The sequence below is a fragment of the Artemia franciscana genome, chromosome 5 (assembly GCF_032884065.1).
Source record: "Artemia franciscana chromosome 5, ASM3288406v1, whole genome shotgun sequence".
Classification (NCBI taxonomy): domain Eukaryota; kingdom Metazoa; phylum Arthropoda; class Branchiopoda; order Anostraca; family Artemiidae; genus Artemia; species Artemia franciscana.
The window spans coordinates 4,105,975-4,130,536 of NC_088867.1; the positions used below are offsets into that span (position 1 = coordinate 4,105,975).

At 34.8% G+C, this 24,562-nt stretch overlaps 1 protein-coding gene across 2 annotated transcripts in view; it reads left to right on the forward strand.

The window, feature by feature from the left end:
* Nucleotides 1–24,562, forward strand: part of LOC136026897 (polycomb protein suz12-A-like) — a 93,053-nt gene that overhangs the window by 56,727 nt on the left and 11,764 nt on the right. For both annotated transcript variants that reach the window (XM_065703715.1, XM_065703716.1), the window contains 2 exons: nt 3,214–3,383; nt 9,542–9,774. In XM_065703715.1, the coding sequence (XP_065559787.1) occupies nt 3,214–3,383; nt 9,542–9,774 (403 nt within the window). The remainder of the gene's footprint in view (nt 1–3,213; nt 3,384–9,541; nt 9,775–24,562) is intronic.

Here is a 24,562-nt window from a genome sequence, read left to right on the forward strand (position 1 = left end):
CTAGTTGCCTTTATCTTAATTAACCAAAAAATCGGAGGGCAACTAGGCTTCCTCCCCCGCTCTTTTTTCTCAAATCATTCAATCAAAATTATGAGAAAGTCATTTAGCAAAAAAAAAAATAATAAATATGCAAATTTCGTTTTAATTATTCCTCTGCGGAGAGCCAAAATCAAAACATGCATTGATTGAAAAACGTTCAGAAATTAAATAAAAAAAAAACAAGTTTTTTTAACTGAAAGTAAGGAGCAAAATTAAAACTTAAAACGAACAGAAATTACTTTTTATATGAAAGGGGCTGCTTCCTCACCAACATCCCGCTCTTTACGCTAAAGTTTTTTACTGTTTTAAAAAGAAGAGTTGAGAGAAAGAGTCAAACTTTAGCGTCAAGAGCGGGATGTTGGTGAGGAAGCAGCCCCTTTCATATACGAATTAATTTCTGTTCGTTTTAAGTTTTAATTTTGCTCCTTACTTTCATTTAAAAAAAACTTGTTTTTTTTTATTTAATCTAACTAAATACTACTAAGTACTAACTAACTAAGTACTACTAAGTAGAAGAATATGTATATTACACTGACAATCGACGATTATTTGTTTTATTTTTTTTCTTAATGGCGAATTATGTTCTGGTCTTGAAGAGACATGAGGTTTTTATTTATTTATTAATTGTGATTTGTGGTAAAACAACACCTGGAAGATAAGAAGAACTAGCTCGTAGGATCTGACAACGCTTTCATCCGTACAACCTTAAACAATAATAATGTGTTGGTTCCTTAAGTAAGAGGTTCCCAAACGCTTTCAAAGGAAAGCTAAATCTTCATAAAGTTTATGGTGTCATGTGTGTTTAGCCCAATTTTGATGATTTTTTGCTCTTCTTTCTTTAATTTGGTGCCCGCTACTGCCAAAAATCGCAGAAATTGAAATGGAAACCCTTTCAACAAAAATAGAATTTGCGATTTTTTTTTCTTTTACTAAATGTTTTTAAGATACTTATTTTGTGTAAATTTCTCTTTTTCACTTTCCTCAGATCTTCTCAACTAAAATAAAAATAATAAAACACAACTCAAATAAAATTCACAAAATTGGAAAATCTTATTTCCTCGGGAAGGGGGGGGGGCTCCAGACGGTATTTTCCGCAGAAGTGGGGGGGGGGGGGGTAAATGCCTAGAACCCATCAATTTTCATTCATCCTGTAGACACCCTTTGGGCTAATATTCAGACCACTTTAATAACCGTTATATTAAAATATAATAACCGTTTATAATTCTAATAACCGTTTTATTAAAAGAATCATTTTGTGTTACATTTCAGTACAACCAAAATAGTAAAATTTCGATAACTACAAAATAGGACGTTACGAACCAATACAACCCGATTTTTTCCTCAGCTTGTTACCGCATTAAATCAATGAATATATGTTTCAACATTACTCATGGGCTCTCCAGGTCTCTTTAGCCTTTTGGTTTAGAATTACAGAAAGGGTGTTTTGTTTAAGAAAGCTTCTACCCGATTTTGACAGCATACTCTGATTCAAAATGCCTCTGCAATCCCTCTAGATATTGTGTTGGTTTGCTTAACAAATATTTTCTTCCCTTTAAAAATAGGAGTTTCTATTTGGGGCCCAAGTGAAACTAACTAATATAGCTATATCGCCTATATTCCGTTTTTAGTTGTTATGCCAAAAATTTAGCTCTGACAAACACGAGAAGATTCTAGTGTCTTTAAATAAGTTCATAAACGTTAATAGTTTGTCAATAAGTGCTAATCATGTCAACATATAATGGGCTCAAAATAGTGACTTTATTATTTAAAATTATTAAATTTGAATTTTACATGAAATAAAGTATTAATTATAAGTATTAATTAATTATTAATTATATTCTATTACATGTTTTTGAAACATTTATTATCAATCAATCAATTTGGTTCTGATCCATCAACAAAACAAAGGAGGATTTGTAGCCCTAGTGACGGAGTAAGACGAAAAAAAAAGAGAGAAAATAAACAACAACGAAAAGAGAGATTACAATCAACAAACACAAACATAACTAAATACTTTACGAAGAAGGTTGAGTTTTCTAGCGGAGGATTGAAATCTTCTACTCTTTAATCAGTAATGTTTGCAGGCAGAATCGATTTCTTGTTTCGGTTATTAATAAAAAAAATTCGTATGATTAAAATATATTAGATTGTTAGCTATGTGCTTTTATAAATAAATCGCAACATTTCTTCAACATCATGTAACCTGTCAAGGATATCATAAGGACCGTTACATTAAAAAAAAAAAAAAAATAAATAAAAAATCGGTTGTGAAATCTCAAGACAGGCCATTACCGTCATATCTCCACAGGCAAGGCCGTATTTAGAGAGGGACTGAGAGTTTTAAATAGTTTTCGTCTGAATCGAATAAATATCGCAAAGAAAAAACATGTGCATAAAAATTAATTTTCTATGCTTTTAAAAAAGAAAAATCTCCCCTCCCCTATACAATTCAATGTAATATCAATGAGTTAGATTCAAGATTCAAAGAGTTTGAGAATTTTTCCAAAGCTAAGTCCTGCGTCTGAACGACGTTATTTGACGTTATATGACGTTAAAATTTTTCTTGATAAAGGTTTTAGTACCAGTCTTGTTTGTGTCTGATTCTGAACTCCACTCAATAATAATAATATTCTGGCATCATAGAAAATTATTTCAGCAAATTTTGTATGTGTTTGATTTTTCAGTGGCGTTTCTGGCTTAATTGCAGCTGCCAGTCCAACTCACTCTAACGCCCGGACATAGCGCTAGGTTAAACACAAAGTTCATTTATTTTATTTATTTATTTATTAATACGTCAAATGTTAATAAATAAATAAATAAAATAAATGAACTTCTGCTGGCTTATTATTGTTGGCTTTATAATTTCGTTGGCTTTTCCATTCTTTTTTGTGCTTAGTTCTTCTATTCGTAACTCTAATTTTGAAATAAATAATGTATTCACAAATTAAATGAACATTCTAAAAAAAATTGACCAACCTAATGTTGACATTACTTCTATGTCATGGGAAAGGAAGGGAGGAGGGGGGGGTCTCCGAATTAATTACACTGGTAGCGCCTTTGAAACTCCGATACATTGATAGTTTTTCAATGTAATTAAGTAAGAATTTTGTTACTATTTACCGAAATAATTATAATTAGTCTAATAATTATATGCATAAGGCATATTTTTTTCAGAGCAAAAAGCGAAGAAGGTTCTATATTATTACAATGCCGGTGGTCACTCTGTCCAAACTCAAGCGATGGCTGGCTTTGTATGTCCGTGGTGTAATATCGATGGCCGATCTATAGCTGTATTATTGATGCATTTGAAGCATAATCATTTCCGGTTCAAGTTTTCTCACGTGGTAAGTTTATCTTTTCTAAAATGTCTTATCTTTGCTAACTTTGTTTTATGTTTTTATTTCTAGAAACTAAAAGGTATGTTTTTTCTATATCACTTTTCTAAAACTCTTTCTAAAACTTTTTTTTTCTAAAACTCTTTTTCTAAATCACTTTAATTTCACTTTGATTTGATAAATCACTTTGATTTATCACAGTCCTGCTGCACAGCCGACCGAAGATGAGGGGCCTGGAAAAGGAGCGTTTTCACTATTGACCAATAGAGCTCGGAGACGGAGCTTGTGCATTGTTCACCAAAGGAGGTTAGAGATGAGCTTACTCACTACTGACCAAAGCGGTTGGTGAAAGATCCTACGCATTATTTAATTTACCAAATTTTTTTTTTACCAAAGGGGGATGGAATTTTGATAACAATAGTTACAACGGAAGAGTTTACTTTTTATCCTGATTCTAAATATGTAAATTCAATAAGCTTAATGATACCCAACAAAAGCCAAACACCTGAAAAACTTGTGCACAATTTGTGCACAATTGTGCACAACTTGTGCACAAACTGAGAAAACTTGTGCTATTTTCGAAGAGCAGGAGTAGCAAAATCGGACACATCGAAAAACATAGAATTAACGACAGAATCAGTAGATTGGGTAAACTCCACAATTTTTATCGAGAATTTAGATCTTAACCTATGATTCTGCGTAGACCCAAGATAGCTTAACAATCCTGTCAAATACCCACACCATCCACTACCAATATTTGATAAGTTGGTGTTGAAACAAAGTCAAACGAAAAACAAAGTGTTGAAACAAAGTCAAACGAAAAACAAAGTGTTGAAACAAAGTCAAACGATTTTAGCAAAAAGATCCTACATTTGTTGTTCTGTGGCGAAATGTGATTGATCTTTGCCTGTTAATATAGGATCTGGAGTTAGATCTCAGCTGCAGAGATCTGCCGCAGGACTCCAAACAAGAAGATGAAGAAGATCAAAAAAAGAATGGATCGAATGATTCACATGAGTTTACATGGACGAAATATACCCCCCCCCCTTTTTTTCCAATTTATTCACGTTTTAGTTGTAATTGTATTTTTGCTGACTTCAGATTTGCTTTAGTTTGTGTTTTTTTTTGTATTTCTCCGGCTAATGTCTATTTTCGTTGTTTCAAAATTATTTCGTTCGAATTTTCAGGCTTTGCTTTTGATAAGTTTAGCTTACTGTCAACGGCGAACAATCATATGCCTACACAAAAACATACACATGCATTTGATTTTATGTATGACTTATGTACATGCATTTGGATAATTTTTATATTTCATTTCATCTTATTATTCATTGTGATAGATGTGATGCTACGTCAGTGCCATCTTACTATTTGTTGACATAGATATGCCTATCGTATTGAGACTGTTAGAGTGGGTTGAATGATTTATATTTATGACCAAGAAAAACTTTTTATTTGTGAGTTTTTTTTCTTTTTCTTATAGCCTTTGTCCATTCTGTGGTTTGAATATTTGCCAGTTCGAACGATTCAATGGACACTCAAAAACACACACGCACAAATTCGAATATATTTTTTGATGTGATTTGAAACGCAACCTCTGTGCTATTATAATTTTTTGTAAATGTTTCTGCAAAAGTTCTTCTTATTTAGAAAACTAAAATTGCTTTAGTGAATTAAAAATGTGAGCTAGAAAACAAAACTTACTGTCTGCCAAATAACTGAAAACTCAAATAATTGTCAACAAGTAATAAAATCGTAACAAAAAAGCTGTTGCGAGCAATTGTAATGATAGGAAACAGTAATTTAATAATTTTAAAAAGGCAGGAAGGAGCAGAGTAACATACCACTTACTGCTATTATAATTTTTTGTAAATGTTTCTGCAAAAGTTCTTCTTATTTAGAAAGCTAAAATTGCTTTAGTGAATTAAACATGTGAGCTAGGAAACAAAACTTACTGTCTGCCAAATAACTGAAAACTCAAATAATTGTCAACAAATAATAAAATCGTAACAAAAAAGCTGTTGCGAGCAATTGTAATGATAGGAAACAGTAATTTAATAATTTAAAAAAGGCAGGAAGGAGCAGAGTAACATACCACTTACTAGTAAAAAAAAATATAGCATTTATTTTGAATGAAAGTAGCTTGAATGAAACTGCATTAAATTAAAGGTTCCTCATTTTGTATTGTTCTGTAGACTTCAATCTGTATTTTTCATTCTTCTTTCGCTTTCTTTCGCTTTCGGTTGAACAGAGGTCTCGGCTGATACATTCGTATTTTTTCTTCTTTTTTTACTTGCTGTAATTTATCTCGTTCTTCTTCGTTGTCCGACATTTCCTCGTTTTTTTATTTCATGCTTAGCCATTGTGGTTTCAGAAATTATTTGCGATAATTTGGTGTTGGCAAAAATTTAGCCATGTGGTAACGATACATTACCTTAACCTAATTACATGGTCACTTCTAACTAGTAATTTAACTTAAAACATGCAATGATTATTGCAAGCTGTTATAAGTAATTTTATTTTATAGCTTAAGTTTATTTCTTTCAGCCATGACAGAGATTGGACGATCGTAGACAAAAGATTGCAAAAGTAAAAACAAAGCCGGAGTAATGTAACTATGCAATACTAGTTATGGTACTAGTTACATAGTTATAAATTCTTAATAGTTAATACAAGTTACATTGGATAGTTATTAATTATTAGTTATTAGTATAGCACCTGTGCAACTAAATCTATACAAATCAACTTCTATTCAAATCCACCCCTATTCATCTCAACCTTCGTGCAACTCAATCCTCGCTTAACCAAACCCTGTTTGACTCAACTCCATTGCTACAGCTATGAAATACAGGTATTTTCGTGTCTTGAGTATGAAAGATTTTGCTAATTACAAATATATAAAACGGTAGGATGAATCGTTGTTTCTTTTACAGGGGAAGGGGGTAATACTTTCGCAGTGAAGCATTATAGAAACAAATTACATATAATTAATCCACGAATAAAGATAACTCCATTCGAATCGTTTTTATTACTCCTGACAAAACAGACTGAATTATTTCTTTTATATGTATATTATTGATTTATAGAGGGTTTAGCTGAATGGAGTTGATTTGAGTAAACAAGAGTTTAGTTGCAGGAGGCTTGAATTACACAGGGGTCGATGCAAGTAGGATTGGGTTAAACGGGGGTTGGGCTGCATGAGGGTTGGATTGCACGGGGGTTGGGTTAGACAGGAGTTTAGATAAAAATGAGGCTTGAATTCTACAGGGGTTTAGTGAATGAGGATTAAGTTACACAGGGGTTAAGTTAAATGAGGAGCTAAGTTGAATGAGGGTTGAGTTCCATGGGAGTTTAGTTGAACGGGTCAAGGTGCACGCGGGTTGAAATGAAGAAAGATTGGAGTTGTATGGGGTCTTAGTTGAATGGGATTGAGTTGAACGGGAATTGTGTTAAACAGGGATTGAGCCGCGCGAGGATTCAGTCAAATGGGTTCAGTTGCATTGGAACCTTTTATTTTTAAATAATCAGAAACTTGGTGGTCTTAGCAAAAAGTGAAACCGCAGAGAAAAACAGCTATTCATTGCTAGTAATGATACTAGTTACATAATTCTACTATTTATTAGTTACTGTAGCCTATAGTTATTATAGTTACAAAGCTATTAATTATTGTATTATTTATATTCATGAGGACTTTTTGGACTTAGTTAAGGCTCAGTGCACAAAGGTCTATTGCCTCTACTACTACCACTTTTACTGCTACTACTACGACTAAGGCTAATACTACTACTAACAATTTTCTGCAGTACCAAGCTGCCTAAGGCAAATGCAGCTGTGTACGCTTTTCCTCCCGCTCAATCCATTCTAATCTTCATTCTTTACGCCCTCATTATGAAGTCTCAATTTCATTTAGTTCCTTCTTTATGACCTCTTCTCACCCCGTTTGTGGGCGACTAGCTTTTAGTTTGGCCCCAGAGGGAGGGTTAAAAATCTTAATCTTTTGCAATCTGTCACCCTTCATGTGTAAAGAGTGGCATTGCTATCTTAAGCTCTCTTCATAACTCCCACTCCAAAAAAAAAGAACAATCGAATCAGTCTGTGGTCAAAATTCTGTAGCTTGGAGGAAATGGTCCTTTATGGTCTGAGCCTTGACTCATCTTTCAGTCTGCTCATGATAATAACAATATGTTATCAACTATGATTGTTATGTAATCTGTGACATTGCAATGGCTGTTATATCTTGTTAAGACTGAATGAATAATTTTTTTTTCTCAACTCATGAATACGAGAGAATATCGCAACAAGAAAATACGCCCTCTATAGAGAATACTCTCATAATACTCAATAATCTCGTTTTTCAAGTTATACTGATGACGTCCAAATGACTCAGTTGGGATTTTTATCTCTCAAACTATTTTTATTTTCAGTCTAATGGTAGGAGTAATATTTTTCTGTGGATTAAGTTTGTTTAGACAAAACTTTGAATTTTAGGAAACAAAAATTTAATATAGATAAAGCATAAAAAATCTGGTTTTACCTTCTGAGAATACTTTAACCACAATTATTTAATTAGCTGCATCAAAAACCCTGACCGATCTTTGCTCATCAGTGAGACTTCTTCATGACAAATGGGAAAACATTAATTTGAATTAATGATTAGAAGTAATACGAAGTTGAAGACAAGGAATTGGAAGACGCATTTTTTTTTTTTTTTAGATTTATAAATTGAGATAAGAATATACTTTGATGGACTTAATGTCCGTAGACTGGGCCACCGAGTTCAGTATATTTGAGCATTTTTGTAGGTTTGCCATTAATTTAGTGGGGGCTAACCGCCCCAAGGACCCTCCTCTTATACAAATTGAAGCTATGTGCAAGACCTTGGATTTTCAACGGGGTAAAATATCATTTATCTAGCTACAATAACGACATGTATAGGGCGTCGAATTGACGTTTCGGTTGCTGAAACGTTGATTCGGTCCTATCAATATAACTTCTTTAAACGTTCTTTAAAAGGGACTTCGACTTAATCCAAGTTTTGTTGTTTTTGACCAAATTCTTAGGAATTTTTACTGTTTCCCATCCATTTTTCTACACGGCCCGCCATTTTTTTTTAAGCCAATTTTAATCAACGGATCAAAGCTAAATTTCGAAGTGCTTTGAAGACCCATATAAGGTGATCGTAATCTTTTATGGTGACGTAACAGCTAAATTGTCGGTTTGATTGAGGCTCGGTGTAGATTGTGTTCCGCTTTTTGTATTTGACTTTATAAATATTGTTGCAAATTTATCTGTATATCTTCTGGGGTTTGTCCTTAGGCGAAATTATGTGTCTTTTTGGTGGGCTCAAACTTGCTGGGAGCATATCTGTGCAACCCTTGTTGAAGGGCTTCTAAGACCTGAACTAAATTATCTTAAGTGTTTGTTCTTACTTGCTAGAAGTTTGTTTTAAAATCACATTAAATTCCTAGACTTCACCTCTTCCCTCTCACAACTATCCCAGTTTTTGGGATAATCTCAAATATGACATTGAAACCAAAAAAGAAAAGCTAAAAATTCAAGAAAAAATTGATAATGCAGAAAATATGTGGTGGCAAATCTATGGTAAATGGATGATTGACAAATGAGCAGTCCAGGAAGGGAAACGTTGTCCCTGAAAGGAGTTTGGAAAGTGTCTAAAACCCAATACCGTAATATTCAACCCATTCACCTCCGCCAAGAACTATAAATTAAAATATATCAGTTCCAGTCAAAGCTAGAACAACAGATATGGTATTAATTGTTCCCCATTTTCATAGAGCTGTATAACAAAAGCTATTTTTTATTGTTGTATTATATAGATAATAAAGAAGAGTTTGATATAAAGAAGAGAACCACAAATTGGATTGTGGTCTTTATTACAATTGGATATCTTTGATGTCTAATTACAGAGCTTTTTTGATGGTGGGGGGGACAGGGATTAGACAATTTTTCATTTGTGATTCCTGATGCTTCTAAAGGGTTTAATTTTCTGCCAACTTCCCTGATTTTCGTGTATTGCAAATACTGTTTCCAAGGAAGAGGGAGGGGGGGAGAAAGAGTTCCTTATAGGATAATCTGTAGGTAGAAATTCCTGCCCATCTCCTTTTGCCCTCTTTGTCAACGTGTGCTAATAAATAGATTATTATAAGGAAAAGCCTGAGTATCATTGTGTCGAGGTTACTGTCAACGAGCATTTTGATGGCTCTTTTGCTGGAAACCCACAGAGAACTGCACTACACCCCTCTTCAAATAGGAGAAGACGTCCTCTTAGGTGCTTATCCAAGAGTGAAGTGATTGTCTGGAATAACAAAAAGCAACGGCAGAATGGAGAGTTGGAGGATGATTCTGAACATCAGAGACCTTCAATTTTTGGTCATCAAAGGTAAGCTTTGTTTTTTTTAGCATAATTTTCTTTGTTTTGCATAGGCTTTTCTTTTCAAGTGTTGAGTCAACAAGCTTATTTGCGACCTATTTATGCTAACTAATAGGGTAGTTATGCCGTGACTTGTAAGTAGTGTAAGCCAAAACTTTTTTTTGGAGCTCATTAATACTAAAAAATAGTAGTTTTGCTTTTCTTTCTCTAGTTTCTTTTTTTTGTATTTTTTAAGTAACTGTGAAGGATTATGTTGTTGCAGAAAGAATATTAAAGGAAAACTACTAAAAAAAAAATTCTGTCCATTGGAGTTGAACCCACGAGCATTCTGATAATTTGCTAAAGCTGCTACCGAGTCAACTGCAGCAGCTACCAGGAGATTTTTCATTGTATTTTAGTGTAGATTTTACGGTTCAAGGCCAACAAATCGAACAGTTCGTGGTAACGAACTGTAGTAAGGAGCGACCCGGCTCAATAGTAAACGAAACTCTAAAAAACGGAATTTTGATGCTAAAATATACACCAAAAGAATTTGATTTTCATGCTGATTTTAAATATATAAGTTTCATCAAATTTATTCTTTGTCATCAAAAGTTACGAGCCTGAGAAAATTTGTCTTATTTTGGAAAATAGGGGGAAACACCCCCTAAAAGTCATAGAATCTTATCGAAAATCACACCATCGTATTTGGCGTATCAGAGAACCCTATCAAGTTCCTATCTACAAAAATGCGGAATTTCGTATTTTTTGCCAGAAGACAAATCACGGGTGCGTGTTTATTTGTTTTTGTTTTTTTTTCTAGGGGTCATCGTATCGACCAAGTGGTCCTAGAATGTCGCAAGAGGGCTCATTCTAACGGAAATGAAAAGTTCTAGTGCCCTTTTTAAGTGACCAAAAAAATTGGAGGGCACCTAGGCCCCCTCCAACCCTCATTTTTTCTCCAAAATCAACGGAACAAAATTTTGAGATAGCCATTTTGTTCCGCATAGTCAAAAATCATAATAACTATGTCTTTGGGAATGCCTTACTCCCCCACAGTCCTTGGGGGAGGGGCTGCAAGTTGCAAACTTCGACCAGTGTTTACATATAATAATGGTTATTGGGAAGTGTATAGACATTTTCAGGGAATTTTTTTTTGGTTTTGGGGGTGGGGTTGAGGGGAGGGGGCTATGTGGGAGGATCTTTCCTTGGAGAAATATGTCATGGGGGAACAGAAATTCAATGAAAAGGGCGCAGGATTTTCTAAAATTACTATAAAAAAAACAATGAAAAAATAAACATGGAAAAGTTTTTTCAATTGAAAGTAAGGAGTAGCATTGAAACATAAAACGAACAGAGATTATTACGCATATGAGGGGTTCTAAAAATACTTTAGCAAAAAGAGCGAGGTATTTAGGAGGAGATAAATACCTCGTTCTTTATGCTATTGTATTTTTAGTAATTTCAACTATTTATTATACGGCCTTTCTGATTCAGGGGTCATTCTTAAAGAATTGGGACAAAACTTACGATTTAGTGTGAAGAGCGAGGTATTAACGAGGGTACAAACCCCCTCATATACATAATAAAAATATAAGAATATAAAAGTTTGTTACGTAAGTTAATTCTTAAGTTACGTATATTTTTTACTAATAAAAACATTCGTTAAAAATTAAAATTTATAGTTGCCTTTTTATGTAACCGAAAAATTGCAGGGCAACTAGGCCTCCTTCCCCACCCCTTATTTCTCAAAATCATCTGATCAAAACTAAGAGAAAGCCATTTAGCCAAAAAAGGAATTAATATGCAAATTTCATTTTAATAATTTATATGTGGAAGGTCAAAATCAAACATGTATTAATTCAAAAACGTTCAGAAATTACATAACAAAAATAGTTTGTTTTTTTTTAATTGAAAGTAAGCAGAGACTACTCCGTATATGAAATGGGTTGTCCCCTCTGCAGTCCCTCGCTCTTTACGCTAAAGTTTGACTCTTTGCCACAATTCTGCTTTTTAAAGCAATTAACAGCTTTAGCGTAAAGAGCGAGGGATTGCAGAGGGGACAACCCATTTCATATACGGAGTAATTTCTGTTCGTTTTAAGTTTTAATGTCGCTCCTTACTTTCAGTTAAAAAAAACTAGTTTTTTTATGTAATCAATAAACTGAAGCAATATTTGTGATATATTAATAACATATCTATTAACAAATGAACTAACCTCCTTTTTATACAATCGTAATAAGGGGGAATTTGATGCCAAGTTTGCTTCTCACTCAATTTGACTATCTGCCTTGGCTTTTTCTACAATTAGTCATGACTTGATGCCCACAACTATTCCCTTTTAATTCAATGTGAAATGTTCTAGTAAGGAGCGACCCGGCTCAATAGTACCTGAAACTGTAAGAAACGGATTTTTATACCAATAGATATATTAAAGAATCAGCTTATTGTGCTGATTTCAAAACAAAGTTTGATAAAGTTTAATTTTATCCATTAAAGGCTACGAGCCTAAGAAAATTTGCCGGATTTCCGAAAAAAGGGAAACACTCCTTTAAAGCTATGGAATTTTAACTATAATTACTCTATCAGATTCAGCGTGTCAGAAAACCCTACTTTAGCGGATTTAAGTTACTATATTCAAAAATCTAGAATTTTGTATTTTTTGCCAGAGATCACGGATGTAAGTTTTTTTTTTTTTTTTTTTTTTTTTTTTTTTTTTTTTTTTTTCAGGGGCTATTGTACCGACCCAGTGGTCCTAGAATATTGTGAGACGGCTCATTTGAACGGAAATTAAAAGTTCAAGTGCCCTTTCTAAGCGAACAAAAGGGGCAATTATGCCCCCTCCTCCGCCCATTTTTCCAAAAATCGGCCGATCAAGATTTTGACCTAACCATTTTGTTCATCATAGTTAAAAGGCCTAATTAATATTCCTTTGGATATGATGTGACCTCCCCCCCCCCACAGATCCAGGGAATGGTCTTTAAGTTATAAAATTAGCCCATTCTTTACATATAGTATTTGTTATTGGGAAGTATGTAAACATTTTCGGGTGGGGGACGAATTTTTCGTTGTTTTTTTTCCAGTGGTAAATTTTCTTGGGGAAGAAGGAAGTTTCCAGGAGGTGAACTTGTCAGAGGAAATTATACACTGGAGAAATTTGCCAGAATTTCTATATAAATTCTTCTTATGTGTCTTGCTTTCTTCTTTCCGTCTCAGTTATATGCGTGGAGTTGTTTAGGGGAATTGTTCGGGGTATATGTTCACCAGAATTAAATCGTCTAGGCGATGTTCCATGGGGAGGGGGATTTTTTCGTGGAGGTGAGGCCAGAGCTCTCGGCATTATTTAAAAAAACGATTAGAAATTAAATAAAAAACAAGTATCTTCAACTGAAAGGGAGGAGCAATATTAAAACTTAAAACGAGAAGAAATTATTACATATATGAAGGGGATTGCCCCCTCCTCAACACCTTGCTCTTTACTCTAAATTTCGAATTTTGTCCCAATTGTTTAAAAACGGCTCCAGAAGCACAAGGGTCGTTTAATTAGAACAATAAGAAGCTTTTTAAAAGTACTCAAAAACTCTAGCATAAAGAGAGAGGTGTTGAGGAGGGGCTAATCTCCTTCATATACGTAATAATTCCTTTTCGTTTTAAGTTTTAATGTTGCTTCTTACTTTCAGTTGAAAAAAGTTGTTTTTTCTTTCTCTTTTTTAAATAGAGAAATAAGAACTATCATTCAAATTCAATTGAATAAATAATTTGCAATTTTGAAAAAAAATGTACAATTTCGACAAAGATCTTAAGACCCCTCAAACATACCGTCAATTTGAAATAGAATATACACCATTGAAGCCTCCATCGTTGATCGTTAACATTTTTAACTGAAGGTTTGCAGTCCCCAATCTTGAAAAACAAGCCAACTTGCTTTTTTGCATTAATAGAAAATTTGACAGAATATTCAGGGGGAATTTGAACCAAATCAAAACTCAATATTCACTTGATGGCTGCCAAAGGAGCGTACCCGAGAATTGATTTGGGTATTAAGTTGGAACTTCCGGATAATACTTGTAGGGGGAGATCAATTGACAAAAAGGTAATATATCCATGTCACTACTGCTACGTCAATTGCTACAACTTGTAAGGCTTAGAGTATTAAGGTGAAAAGCAGTTATTAGAAATATTAATATGGTAGCAGTTATACGTTTTTGCCAGTTTTGGTAATTCTTCTTCTTCTTCTGTTTTTTTAGCTGGCAGATTTTTTTTTGCTAGCATCTGCTAGCAGATTATTAGAAGATTGTAGAGCAATGCCTACTGACTCGTTAGAAAGCTATCGCTTACATCTTTTGCTAGCATCTGCTAGCAGATTATTAGAAGATTGTAGAGCAATGCTTACTGACTCGTTAGAAAGCTATCGCTTACATCTTTTGCTAGCATCTGCTAGCAGATTATTAGAAGATTGTAGAGCAATGCTTACTGACTCGTTAGAAAGCTATCGCTTACATCTTTTGCTAGCATCTGCTAGCAGATTATTAGAAGATTGTAGAGCAATGCTTACTGACTCGTTAGAAAGCTATCGCTTACATCTTTTGCTAGCATCTGCTAGCAGATTATTAGAAGATTGTAGAGCAATGCTTACTGACTCGTTAGAAAGCTATCGCTTACATCTTTTGCTAGCATCTGCTAGCAGATTATTAGAAGATTGTAGAGCAATGCTTACTGACTCGTTAGAAAGCTATCGCTTACATCTTTTGCTAGCAGATTATTAGAAGATTGTAGAGCAATGCTTACTGACTCGTTAGAAAGCTATCGCTTACATCTACGTTTTTATGCATTTTTGTCGTTTCTGTTTCAGAACTAAGTGCCAAATGGCACTTTAGATGCCATTTCTAAAGATTAGTTTAAAAAAACATTACGAAAAAGAAGTTTTCTTAAGAAAAGTAAAGGCCACATTAAACTCAAGATCACAATGATCAGAATAAATAGAAACCTACAATAACTCAAACTCAAAACAACCAGAAATTACTATTAAAGGATAAATGAAACCCAAGACGAACAGAAATTAAATAAACTACCATAGCAAAAAACATACAACAGGTGCTAATATAAATGAACAAATAAATCTCAAAACGAGTAAATTTAAGTTGAATTGGCAAGTCAAGCTTAAAACGAACAAAAATATTTTGGTGTTGAGTGATAAATGAAATTCAAAACCAACAGAAGTTAAATAAACAATCATAGCAAATAAGCAAACAATAGTTGCCAATATAATTGAGTCAATAAATCTTACAACGAGTGAAAATTAAATTGAATATGCAAATCTAGCTTGAAACGAACAAAAATCTCTACAAAGAAGAGTTTGGGTTTTGCCTCCTTCTTTCACTGTAAAAATCTAAAACCTACTACGTCATTGCGTTTCATTTAATGTTTGGAAACGGGCAGTAGCCATACTCTTGCTTGTAGTTCAGACACCATTCATAACCCCGATTCCTTCGAAAAATATTGGGGAAAAACTTTCGGGGAGGATTTTTAATCAATTTTTTTGTTTTTGATTGCAAAAAGTCTTAAGTTTAAAAAAAAAGTCCTTATTTCAAAATAAGATTTTTTTCAACATCAAACTCTTATCAAAGTATCAAAACTAGTGTCAAAGTAACTGTATCAAAGTAAAGAAAGGATCAAATTTAACAAGGTATGCAAGTAAACAAAGTATCAAAGTAACAATAAGCAACTTGCTAAATCGAAGTTACCACGAAAATCACTAAATCTAGGTTGGAAACTAATCGAAGTAACAATAATTAAGTTCTGTAACTCAGAGCCATTTTCCCTTGGCTGGGGAGGGGGGGGTACCCCAGAAGCATAGTCACTTGGCCTCCGAACTATTTGGAACAAAATGGCTATCTCCAAGTTTTGACCGGATGAACCTTTGGAAAAGTGGGGTGTGGGCTAGTTGGCCATTGATCACTTTTGACTCTTAAAAAAAAGAGCTAGAAGTTCCAATTTCCGACCGAATTAGCCCCTTCCAAAGTTAATACGAGTACCCCTTCCATAGAACCTTCCATATATTCTAATAATGAGCAACTTACATTAGTTACAATCCTTGCCGCGGGGGCTAGGGGAATATTTCTCAACCCCTATGTTATAGCTATTTGAATTATGGAGTAATTAGAACAAAATGGATATTCAAAAATTTTTATAAGGTGTATTAGGAGGGAAAAGGCACGTGGGAGGGGGGCTTGTTACTGTTTGACCACTTTTGATTCTTAAGACTTTTTATCTTACATAAGTTGCAATTATCCCGGGTGCTATGGAGGATTTCTCTCCCACTAATTTGTAGTGATTTGAATTTTTGACTATTTTGAACAAAATGGCTATCTCACAATTTTTATTGGATCTATTAGGGGAAAAATTTAGATACCCTCCTATCACTTTTGATGACTTAAAAAGGCAACTATAACCTTCAATTTCCAATTAAACCAGCCATCTCTGAAGTTTATACAACCAACCCTTACATAAAACCTATATTCCCTCGGGACATAGCTTACTAAATTTGCCCCGGGTTCTGGGGGATGTGTTGATCCCGGAGTTTTTTTTATTTGATCTTTAAACTGTTTTGAACAAAAAAGCTAACTCAAAATTATGATTGGATGCATTTGGGGAAAAGGGGCCTTGGGTGGGGACTAGTTGCCCTCCGATCACTTTTGACTCTTCAGAAGGGCAATAGAAATTCTGATTTATAATCTAATTTTATTTGAAGTTTATACGACCTAACTTCCATAAAAAACCTTATATGCCCCTAAGGCACATTTTTTTTACTTGCCCCCTGATTCTGGAGGGACCATTTTATCCCTGGAGTTTTTGTTATGTTATCTTTGGTCTATTTTTAAATAAAACGGCTATATAACAAATTTGATTGGACAAATTTGAGGAAAGAAGGTTGGAAGGGGGAGGGGGGCTAGTCGCCATTGGATGACTTTTGACTCTTAAAAAGTGAATTAGAACTTTAAATTTTTAATAATTTGAGTCCCTTTCAAGGTTTATAGGACCACCTCTTCCGTAAAAACCTTATAGGAATGATGAGGGGGTGCCAAAGGGTCCGTAATAGTTTGACACGTTGTTGTGAGTTGACATTGTGTATCATGGAGGGTTGGGCTGCGAAAAAATGAACCAGTGGACTTAATGCATGATTTTTAACACGAAAATATCTGGAAAATGTCTTAGGAATTATGAGGGGATGCTAGAGGGCCAGGCATAATTTGGCATGAATTGAGATGGTATATCACGTTGAGATTGGCTTGCAAAAACAATAAGCATTAGATTTAAATAATGTTCTGTCATAAAAATATATGGAAAATGACTTAGAAATGATGAGGGGTGCTTTAGGGTGCCAGAGGGCTATTTATAGTCTGGCACAGTGGCGTGAACTGAGATTGTGTCTCATGGAGGGTTGGCTTGTGGAAACATGAACCAGTGGATTTAATGCAAGATTCTTAAAAAGAAACTTCCTGGAAAATGTTTTGGGAATGACGAGGAGGTGCCAAGGACCAGTAATAGTGTGACACGGTTGTGTGAATTGACATGGTGTATAATGGAGGGTTGGCTTGCGAAAATATGAACCAATGGATTTAATGCATGATTTTTAACATGAAAATGTCTGACAAAATGCCTTAGAAATGTTAATATGTATTACCGGGAAGCCATGGGCCAGCCACTTGTTGCCACCGTCGTGTGAATTGCTTAGAGTCATCAGAACAAACGCTAATTATTTTTTTTCATTAAGTTTAAACGATCGATTCTAGTGTAAACGAAAATATTTGCAGGAAAATGCCGAAAAATGCCATATGTGTGATAATACCTGCTAAAGGGTGCCGTGTGTCAGCCATTCAGTGCACAGGCTGGAATTGCCATGGAACATCGCAATCTAGCAATAAAGTGGCAAGTTTCCGCTGTTTAAATGAAAATAATAGTCATTTTTCAGTTTATAAATTTATTTTTGAGAAAAAAAAGGTTGAAAACCCCTTAGGTGTGATAATATGCCCTCAGAGGGCTTCATGAGGGATGGTACATGTGCCACGCTAGCCTCAATTGATAAGGATCATCAGAAGTAACGCTAACAGGATTTTTTCATTAAGGTGAAATGATCGATTCTAGCGTAAACGAATATTTTTGCTGGAAAATGCCCCGAGAAATGCCATATGTGTCATAATACCTGCTAGAGGGTGATATGTGTCAGCCATTCAGTGTTTCACGCTTGGAATTGCTATGGAACATCGTAATCTAGCAATGAAATGGCAAGTTTCCGCTGTTCAAGTAAAAACAATGTTAATTTTTTAGTTTATAAAGATATTTTTGAGAGAAAAAGGTTGAAAAATCCTTTTAGGTGTCATAGTGTGCCACGACAGGGTGTCATTGGGGGTGGTATATTGTGCCACGCTGGCCTCAATTGTTTGGAGTCATCAGAAGAAACGCTAATGGGATTTTTTCGTACGATCGATTCTTGTGTAAATGAGTATTTTTGCAGGAAAATACCGGAAAAATTGCAGCGTCTGCTAGATAACGTCTGGGCGATAACGTCCGCTAGAGAGTGCCGTGTGTTAGCTATTGAGTTTCACAGGGAGTGAGACAACACAGTCTCTCAAACCCTGTAAAGCTCTTTTAAAAGATACAAGAATTATTTATTTAATATAAATCTTCGCTTTTTAAAGAACGTCAAGTAAAGACGTTGATGTTTGAACATCGAAGAAAACATGCAATCAACGTTTCAAACTGTGGTTTTGTTCGTTCAAGATTAGCCTCTAATATAAGTGTTAAATTATGTGTAGTGAAGAGGAAAAGAAAGACTTGTGATCATGTATGAAGGTGTACCATATTCTAGCCATAATGATACTCTCGTTTTTGTGTTATCTCTGATAGCACATTCAAGTTCCAATAGATTTAAAGACTCATAACTATAAAAAAAAATGCGGCAAGAGCAATCCACAATATTATCTGATAACACTCTTTAAAGTCTTACTTAACAAACAGGTGCGCTGATAGATTTTTCCCTCTGCGTGTCCATTATTGCAGCTACATGGGAACATGCAATTCATTTAATCATTCTAGTATGCGCGAACAAGCGATTCTCCTTTTGTGCTATGGGTTATAATGTAGAATGTATTACCCGAATAAAAATGTTAAACGGCTTCATAGTCCAAGTAGTTAGCGATTCATTCCATGGTAGCCCTTCCCTTTCGAGTCCTAATGTGGACAAAAACGTTTAGTTCATAAAAGTTCCCTGAGAAGAAAAAGAAAAACTTGTTGAAAGAAAATAAAATCTCTTTAAAGTATTATGTAACATCCCACGTGTACATCGTCATTTCGTAACACCCACATGCCTATTGCCATTATATCACTCCCAATAAATCCACCTAGTCACGTAATATTGCCTCACCCCCAATAAATCTATCAAGTCACGTAAGATTGCGTCAAATCTTACGTGTGCACCCTTATTACGTAATACATACGTGTTTGCCCCCCCATCAGTTACAACCGGGACTTCCCCGCCTGATTAACGGACTTTAACTGGTCCTATCACGTAGCAATCAAAATTAAACACTCCCTATTATGTAACAACCATCTGCGTCTCTTAGGAAACATTCTCTGATATATAAAATACACTTGCTTCTCGAAGAAAACATTCCCTATTATTTCATTAATACCTGCGTTTTGGAGAACTTTTAAAAAAGTATCGGGGTCGGGATTCGAAGGGATAGAGCTTTTGTGGGACGTATTATGCTTGCACTACCAGCGTTCTTGACTCTCCTTCGGATTTAAGTGACAGGACGACACAAAAGGAGAAGATTTTGTAGAGGGCCATGAATACTGCTAGAGAATTGTTAATTATCAGATGGTTTTTGCCGTAAGTGCAAGACTTCTTGCTTCTATGGCTGGGCTGTCGGTTTGAACTATAGAGAATGTAAGCGATCTCGTCAATTTGCGTGTCAACTGTTGACGTTGAGAGGATTTGGTAAGAGATATTGGGCTCATTTGGCTGTCTGGCTGTTGGTTAATGAATCAACTACAAAGAGTACAAGTGATCTCACCAAGTATGTGAGGTCGAGCGCTATCCCTCTTGTGTATCACCCTTTTGTTCTCCACCCTAGTGGGTGATTGTGACGGAGCTCCGTTTTGGCGGTTGTCTTCGGCGATTGTTGATTCCAAGTGGAGAGAGAGAACAGGTGCCCTGACGAGGATAAGTTGGGTATAAAAGTTTGGAGCTTTTCCGGTGCTATGAGATAATTTACAGTCTCCGCTCCGTCATAAGCTCCTTTCTTCGCCTCAATCCCCAACAGGGAATCCTGCTTGCGTGGCCCCAGAGTCACATCAGGGCTTTCACGCGTTTTCCTAACCGAAACTGTGACTACTAAGAGCACTAAAGGGCGGTCTTGAGGAGTAGCTTTCCTTAGGGAAAATATAGCCTGGTAAACGACACATCCTTTGCACTAGATTCCAGTGAATGTATGATTTATGGTTTGGTATTTTTCCGTGGGCTATTTTGGGCTGAAAAACCTCTTCCTAGCGAAGTTATCTATTATGGATCCCCCCTCCGTAGTAGTATAATATTTGTAGGCATTAATATATAATAAGTCGGACATAATAGCGTTGACATTGCCTCTGCATGATTTCGATCTTTGTTGATAGAAGAGCATTCCCAAGTGTGGAAAAAAAATATTGTGACCAAGATGGGACCTGGAATGCGCAAAGCCCTCATTGAACTGGAGGTTCCAGCGGCTTCTGACTGTCCTGTTCGAAGACTGCTTAAACACTATGTGTAGACGTGAGAAGATGTGTTAGTCATTGTCCTGCACTAGTTCCAGGACCAGTGTTTGCCCTGGGGGCACAATACACTCTTATCCCTCCCCCACATACACTCTTTGTGCTAATCTTTGACTTTTGTCCCTATGCTATTGGAACAGCTGCTCTTGAAAAAAGAACGATTGGAATGGAACAGAAAGTATTTTTTGCAGTATATCAAGAATAGAAGAGCTAATTGGTTTGCATTTGCTCTAGGCAGCGCAATTTTAAGTTCAAATGTCATAAAAGGAAATCTGTTTCACATCTGTTATTCTCATAAATGCTCAAACTTATCTTTATTCCCCAGGTAAGCCTTTTGTTGGATAAAAAAAGATAAGGGGAAAAAAGTGAAAATATAGTTTAAAAGTACTGTATAAGCTAGCCTTTAAATTACCAATGACAGTGAAAATGTAATTTTATTGTTTGAATTGGTTTAGTGGAGGCGTACATAAGCAGATAAAAAAAAAAAAAAATAAATAAAAACTGAGTTTAAACTTTAAAGAAAAATACCTACATGGTTAGTTGTGTAGTTTTTGGTGAAGAAAAGAAAAAAAAAGTGGATGAAAAATCAGCAAAGAACAAGCTGAAAACGTATGCACCAAATGACCTAAGATGGTTTAGCTTTCTTTTGAAGATGTAGTTGCCACTGGTAATCAACATATTGTAAATGTTTGAATTTTTACAGACAAAAAGCGTTGTCAAACCTAACTAATCAGTTTTCTTTTTTTTTCTATGGTGCAACAATGGTAACACTTACGAAAATGTAATTATGCCTAAAATGTTCACAATTTTGAAACATTCAGAAGAACAATCAAAGGAAACTGCGATTTTCTGGTGTGAATATGGGTCAATTCCGCCAGGGAGAAAGGTTTATTTAGGTGTCCTTGGTATTTTTAAAGTTCTATATACAGCCTTGTTGATTATACTTCGGTTATATGATAGTTTTCCTCTAATTTATTGTCTAGACAATTAAAACGAAATAAAAATATATTCAATTAAAACGGTTATAATTTGGTTATACACGTAAATGGCTAACGAATAAAATGAACATATCACTCGATGCTCTTTTGTGCTCTTTCTGAATAAAATAATGGTTTTTGGAGCAAATTCACTTTTAACCCAACCTTTCTAACCTAATACAAATAATTATATATTTCTTCTGCGTTTATTGATTCTCGAATTTGCCACTGTTGATTCAATTTATGGGTAAACCGATTTAATAAGATTTGCACAAACACAGCTATATAACCCGTATCTAAAATAAGAAGAAAAGGTATCACCTTTGAGGTTCGTAAAGGGCTTAAAATTGAATTAAATTTAAAATTAAAATTGAAAAAACGATTATTATACTTTGAAAGAGAATAAAAATAAGGCAAAGAGTGGTATGATCACTTTCACCCTAGTCTTGGTTTGCGTGCTGGATTTGCAATCCTTTGTCCGAAGGGTGAGGGTTCGATTACTGGTGTGACCAGTTATTTGGTTTGAGACGGGATCAGTGACTTGACTTTGTAAGCTCAGCCAGAGTCGACCCATCTCTAAACGGTTACCTGGAGAAATTCGGGGAAGATAAGCAGGAAGGTTGTGTGAAAGCAGTGGATGGCTGGCCCTCCACCCCCAATTTTACTTCCTTGCTGAAGGGCCTTGAAACGGAGATCAGCACCGCTGGTTTGGACTTTAAGGGTCTAGTGCCACATCCTTCATCAAACGACGTCCAAACTGTATTGTTTTGCAAAATATTTGCAATGATCCGGAAATTAAATCCGTGAACCAATAGAAAGGAACGGAAGAAAATATAAGAAAGGATATATCCCCCCATAGAAACATGGAGATACACACGACTAACAGTTGAAATGATATGAAACAGGAGAAGTATTTCCAGCTATTGAGAAAATATGTAAAAAAAGTAATTATTTCATTTATGATAATTATGATTTGGCTTTGACCGGCAGTACCATGTGACCTGATTGTACTGTTCAATGAACCACTGGGGGCATCTATGCATTTTTATAATAAAAAAAATTGTCAATCTTAGCAGAATCGTACCATGTGTATATTCTCGTAAAACTTTTGTATTTTATAGTTTCGGTTTCTAGTGACAAAGGTTGCTCCCTACTTACAGAACAAAAAAAGGTACTGATAAATGTTCTACATTGAAGCTAGCCTATGTAAACTTGAAATGGAATTCTGATGCCAACTAGAACCAGCACCAAGGTTCAATTTATTGAACAGTACCATGTGACTTGATTGTACTGTTCAATGAATCACTAGGGGCGTCTATGCATTTTTATATTTTTTTTTTTGTCAGCCTTAGCAGAATCGTACCATGTGTATATTCTAGTAAAGCTTCTGCATTTTATAGTTTCTGTTTCTATTGACAAAGGTTGCTCCCTATTTACAGAATGAAAAAAGGTACTGATAAATGTTCTACATCGTAGCTAGCCTATGCAAACTTGAAATGGAATTCTAATGCCAACTAGAACCAGCACTAAAGTTCAATTTATTGAACTTTTTGAAATTTAGCAAAGGCTTAACTAAGATAATTTAAAGTTAAACTAGTCGATTTTTCGTTCAGAGCTGCAAGCTCATAATGAATTTACTAGAAATAAAGTTAGTGAACGAATTTCCCAAGTGAGAATGGTGAGAACGGGAAAGCTACAGAAGGACCATGAGGGTTGTAGTTATTTGAATTTGGATGAATAGATTCGTCATTTTAATGTTGTTGTTACGCGAGGGTTGGGGAAAATCAACGTGATTTTGAAACCAATTTTATGTGTCTGGAGAAACATTATTGATGGTATTTAAAAGCTAAGAAGTAAGTTTTCGATTGATAATGATGGTTCGAATTCCAAACAACTTAAATGGACATCTCCTAATGGAGTCATTTTTAACCTAGTCCCCTTTTCTCGTATTATTTCTACGAGCTATATTCCTTATAGTTTTTCTCGAACTACTACTTCTCCTTTACTTAAAAAGTTGGGAATGCTAATCATTTTTACGATTATCGACCAATTACAGTTTCTTGCCACCTAAGTAAGGTATATGAGATTATTTTGCTTTGATATTTTGATTCCTGCTATCAGGGTCTGAACCAAATAGGGTCCGTAAAAGTCTTAGTATGGATACTACACATACGTTTTTTTCGTGTTTGATTTCTCAATGCAATCCTATTAACTCATTCACCCTTATAAGAAACTACTCCTCGATTAGTTTTTTTTTTTTTTTATAATAAGCCAATGATATGAAAATGTATTGTATTTTGATTAAATGGGAAGAGAATTTTGGTTATTTTAACTTGTTTTAGTAGAGGTTTAAGGAAACCTAGATTCTCTTTCGTCTATTGTTTTAGCGTTACTTTTGCATATGCTTTTGATCCAGTTAATAGATCATTTTTTTTGCCATGGATCCTGGACTCCCTGGATTACGCATGCAGATGATCTTCTTTTACTTAGTCAGTCCCGGTTTTCTCTTCAGGACATTTGATTGTTTTTTTAATCATTTTGACATTTTTTTTGTATTGTTTCTTTTTGTGTTTGTGTTTTTTTTTCAAGTTTTGATCTTGGATTTCGGTCCAAGAAAATGTTAACTTTTAGTTTTCGGTCCTAAGCCTTCCAAGAATATTATCAATAAGGTAAGAATTAAAGTGCATGAAGCCCGTCTGAAACTGCTTGAGTTCTTTTATTTATTAAATAAAAAAAAACAATTTTTTAACTGCAAGTAAGGAGTGGCATGAAAACTTAAAACGAACAGAAATTATTCCGTTTATGAAAGGGGTTGTCCCCTCCTCAACGGTTGGCTCTTTACGCTAAAGTTTGACTCTTTCTCACAACTCTACTTTAAAAAAAAAAAAAAAAAAATTAGCGTAAGGAGCGAGGCGTTGAGGAGGGGACAACCCCTTTCATAAACGGAATAATTTCTGTTCGTTTTAAGTTTTAATGTCGCTCCTTACTTGCTGTTAAAAAACTTGTTTTTTTTTTTTTTAATTTAATTTCAG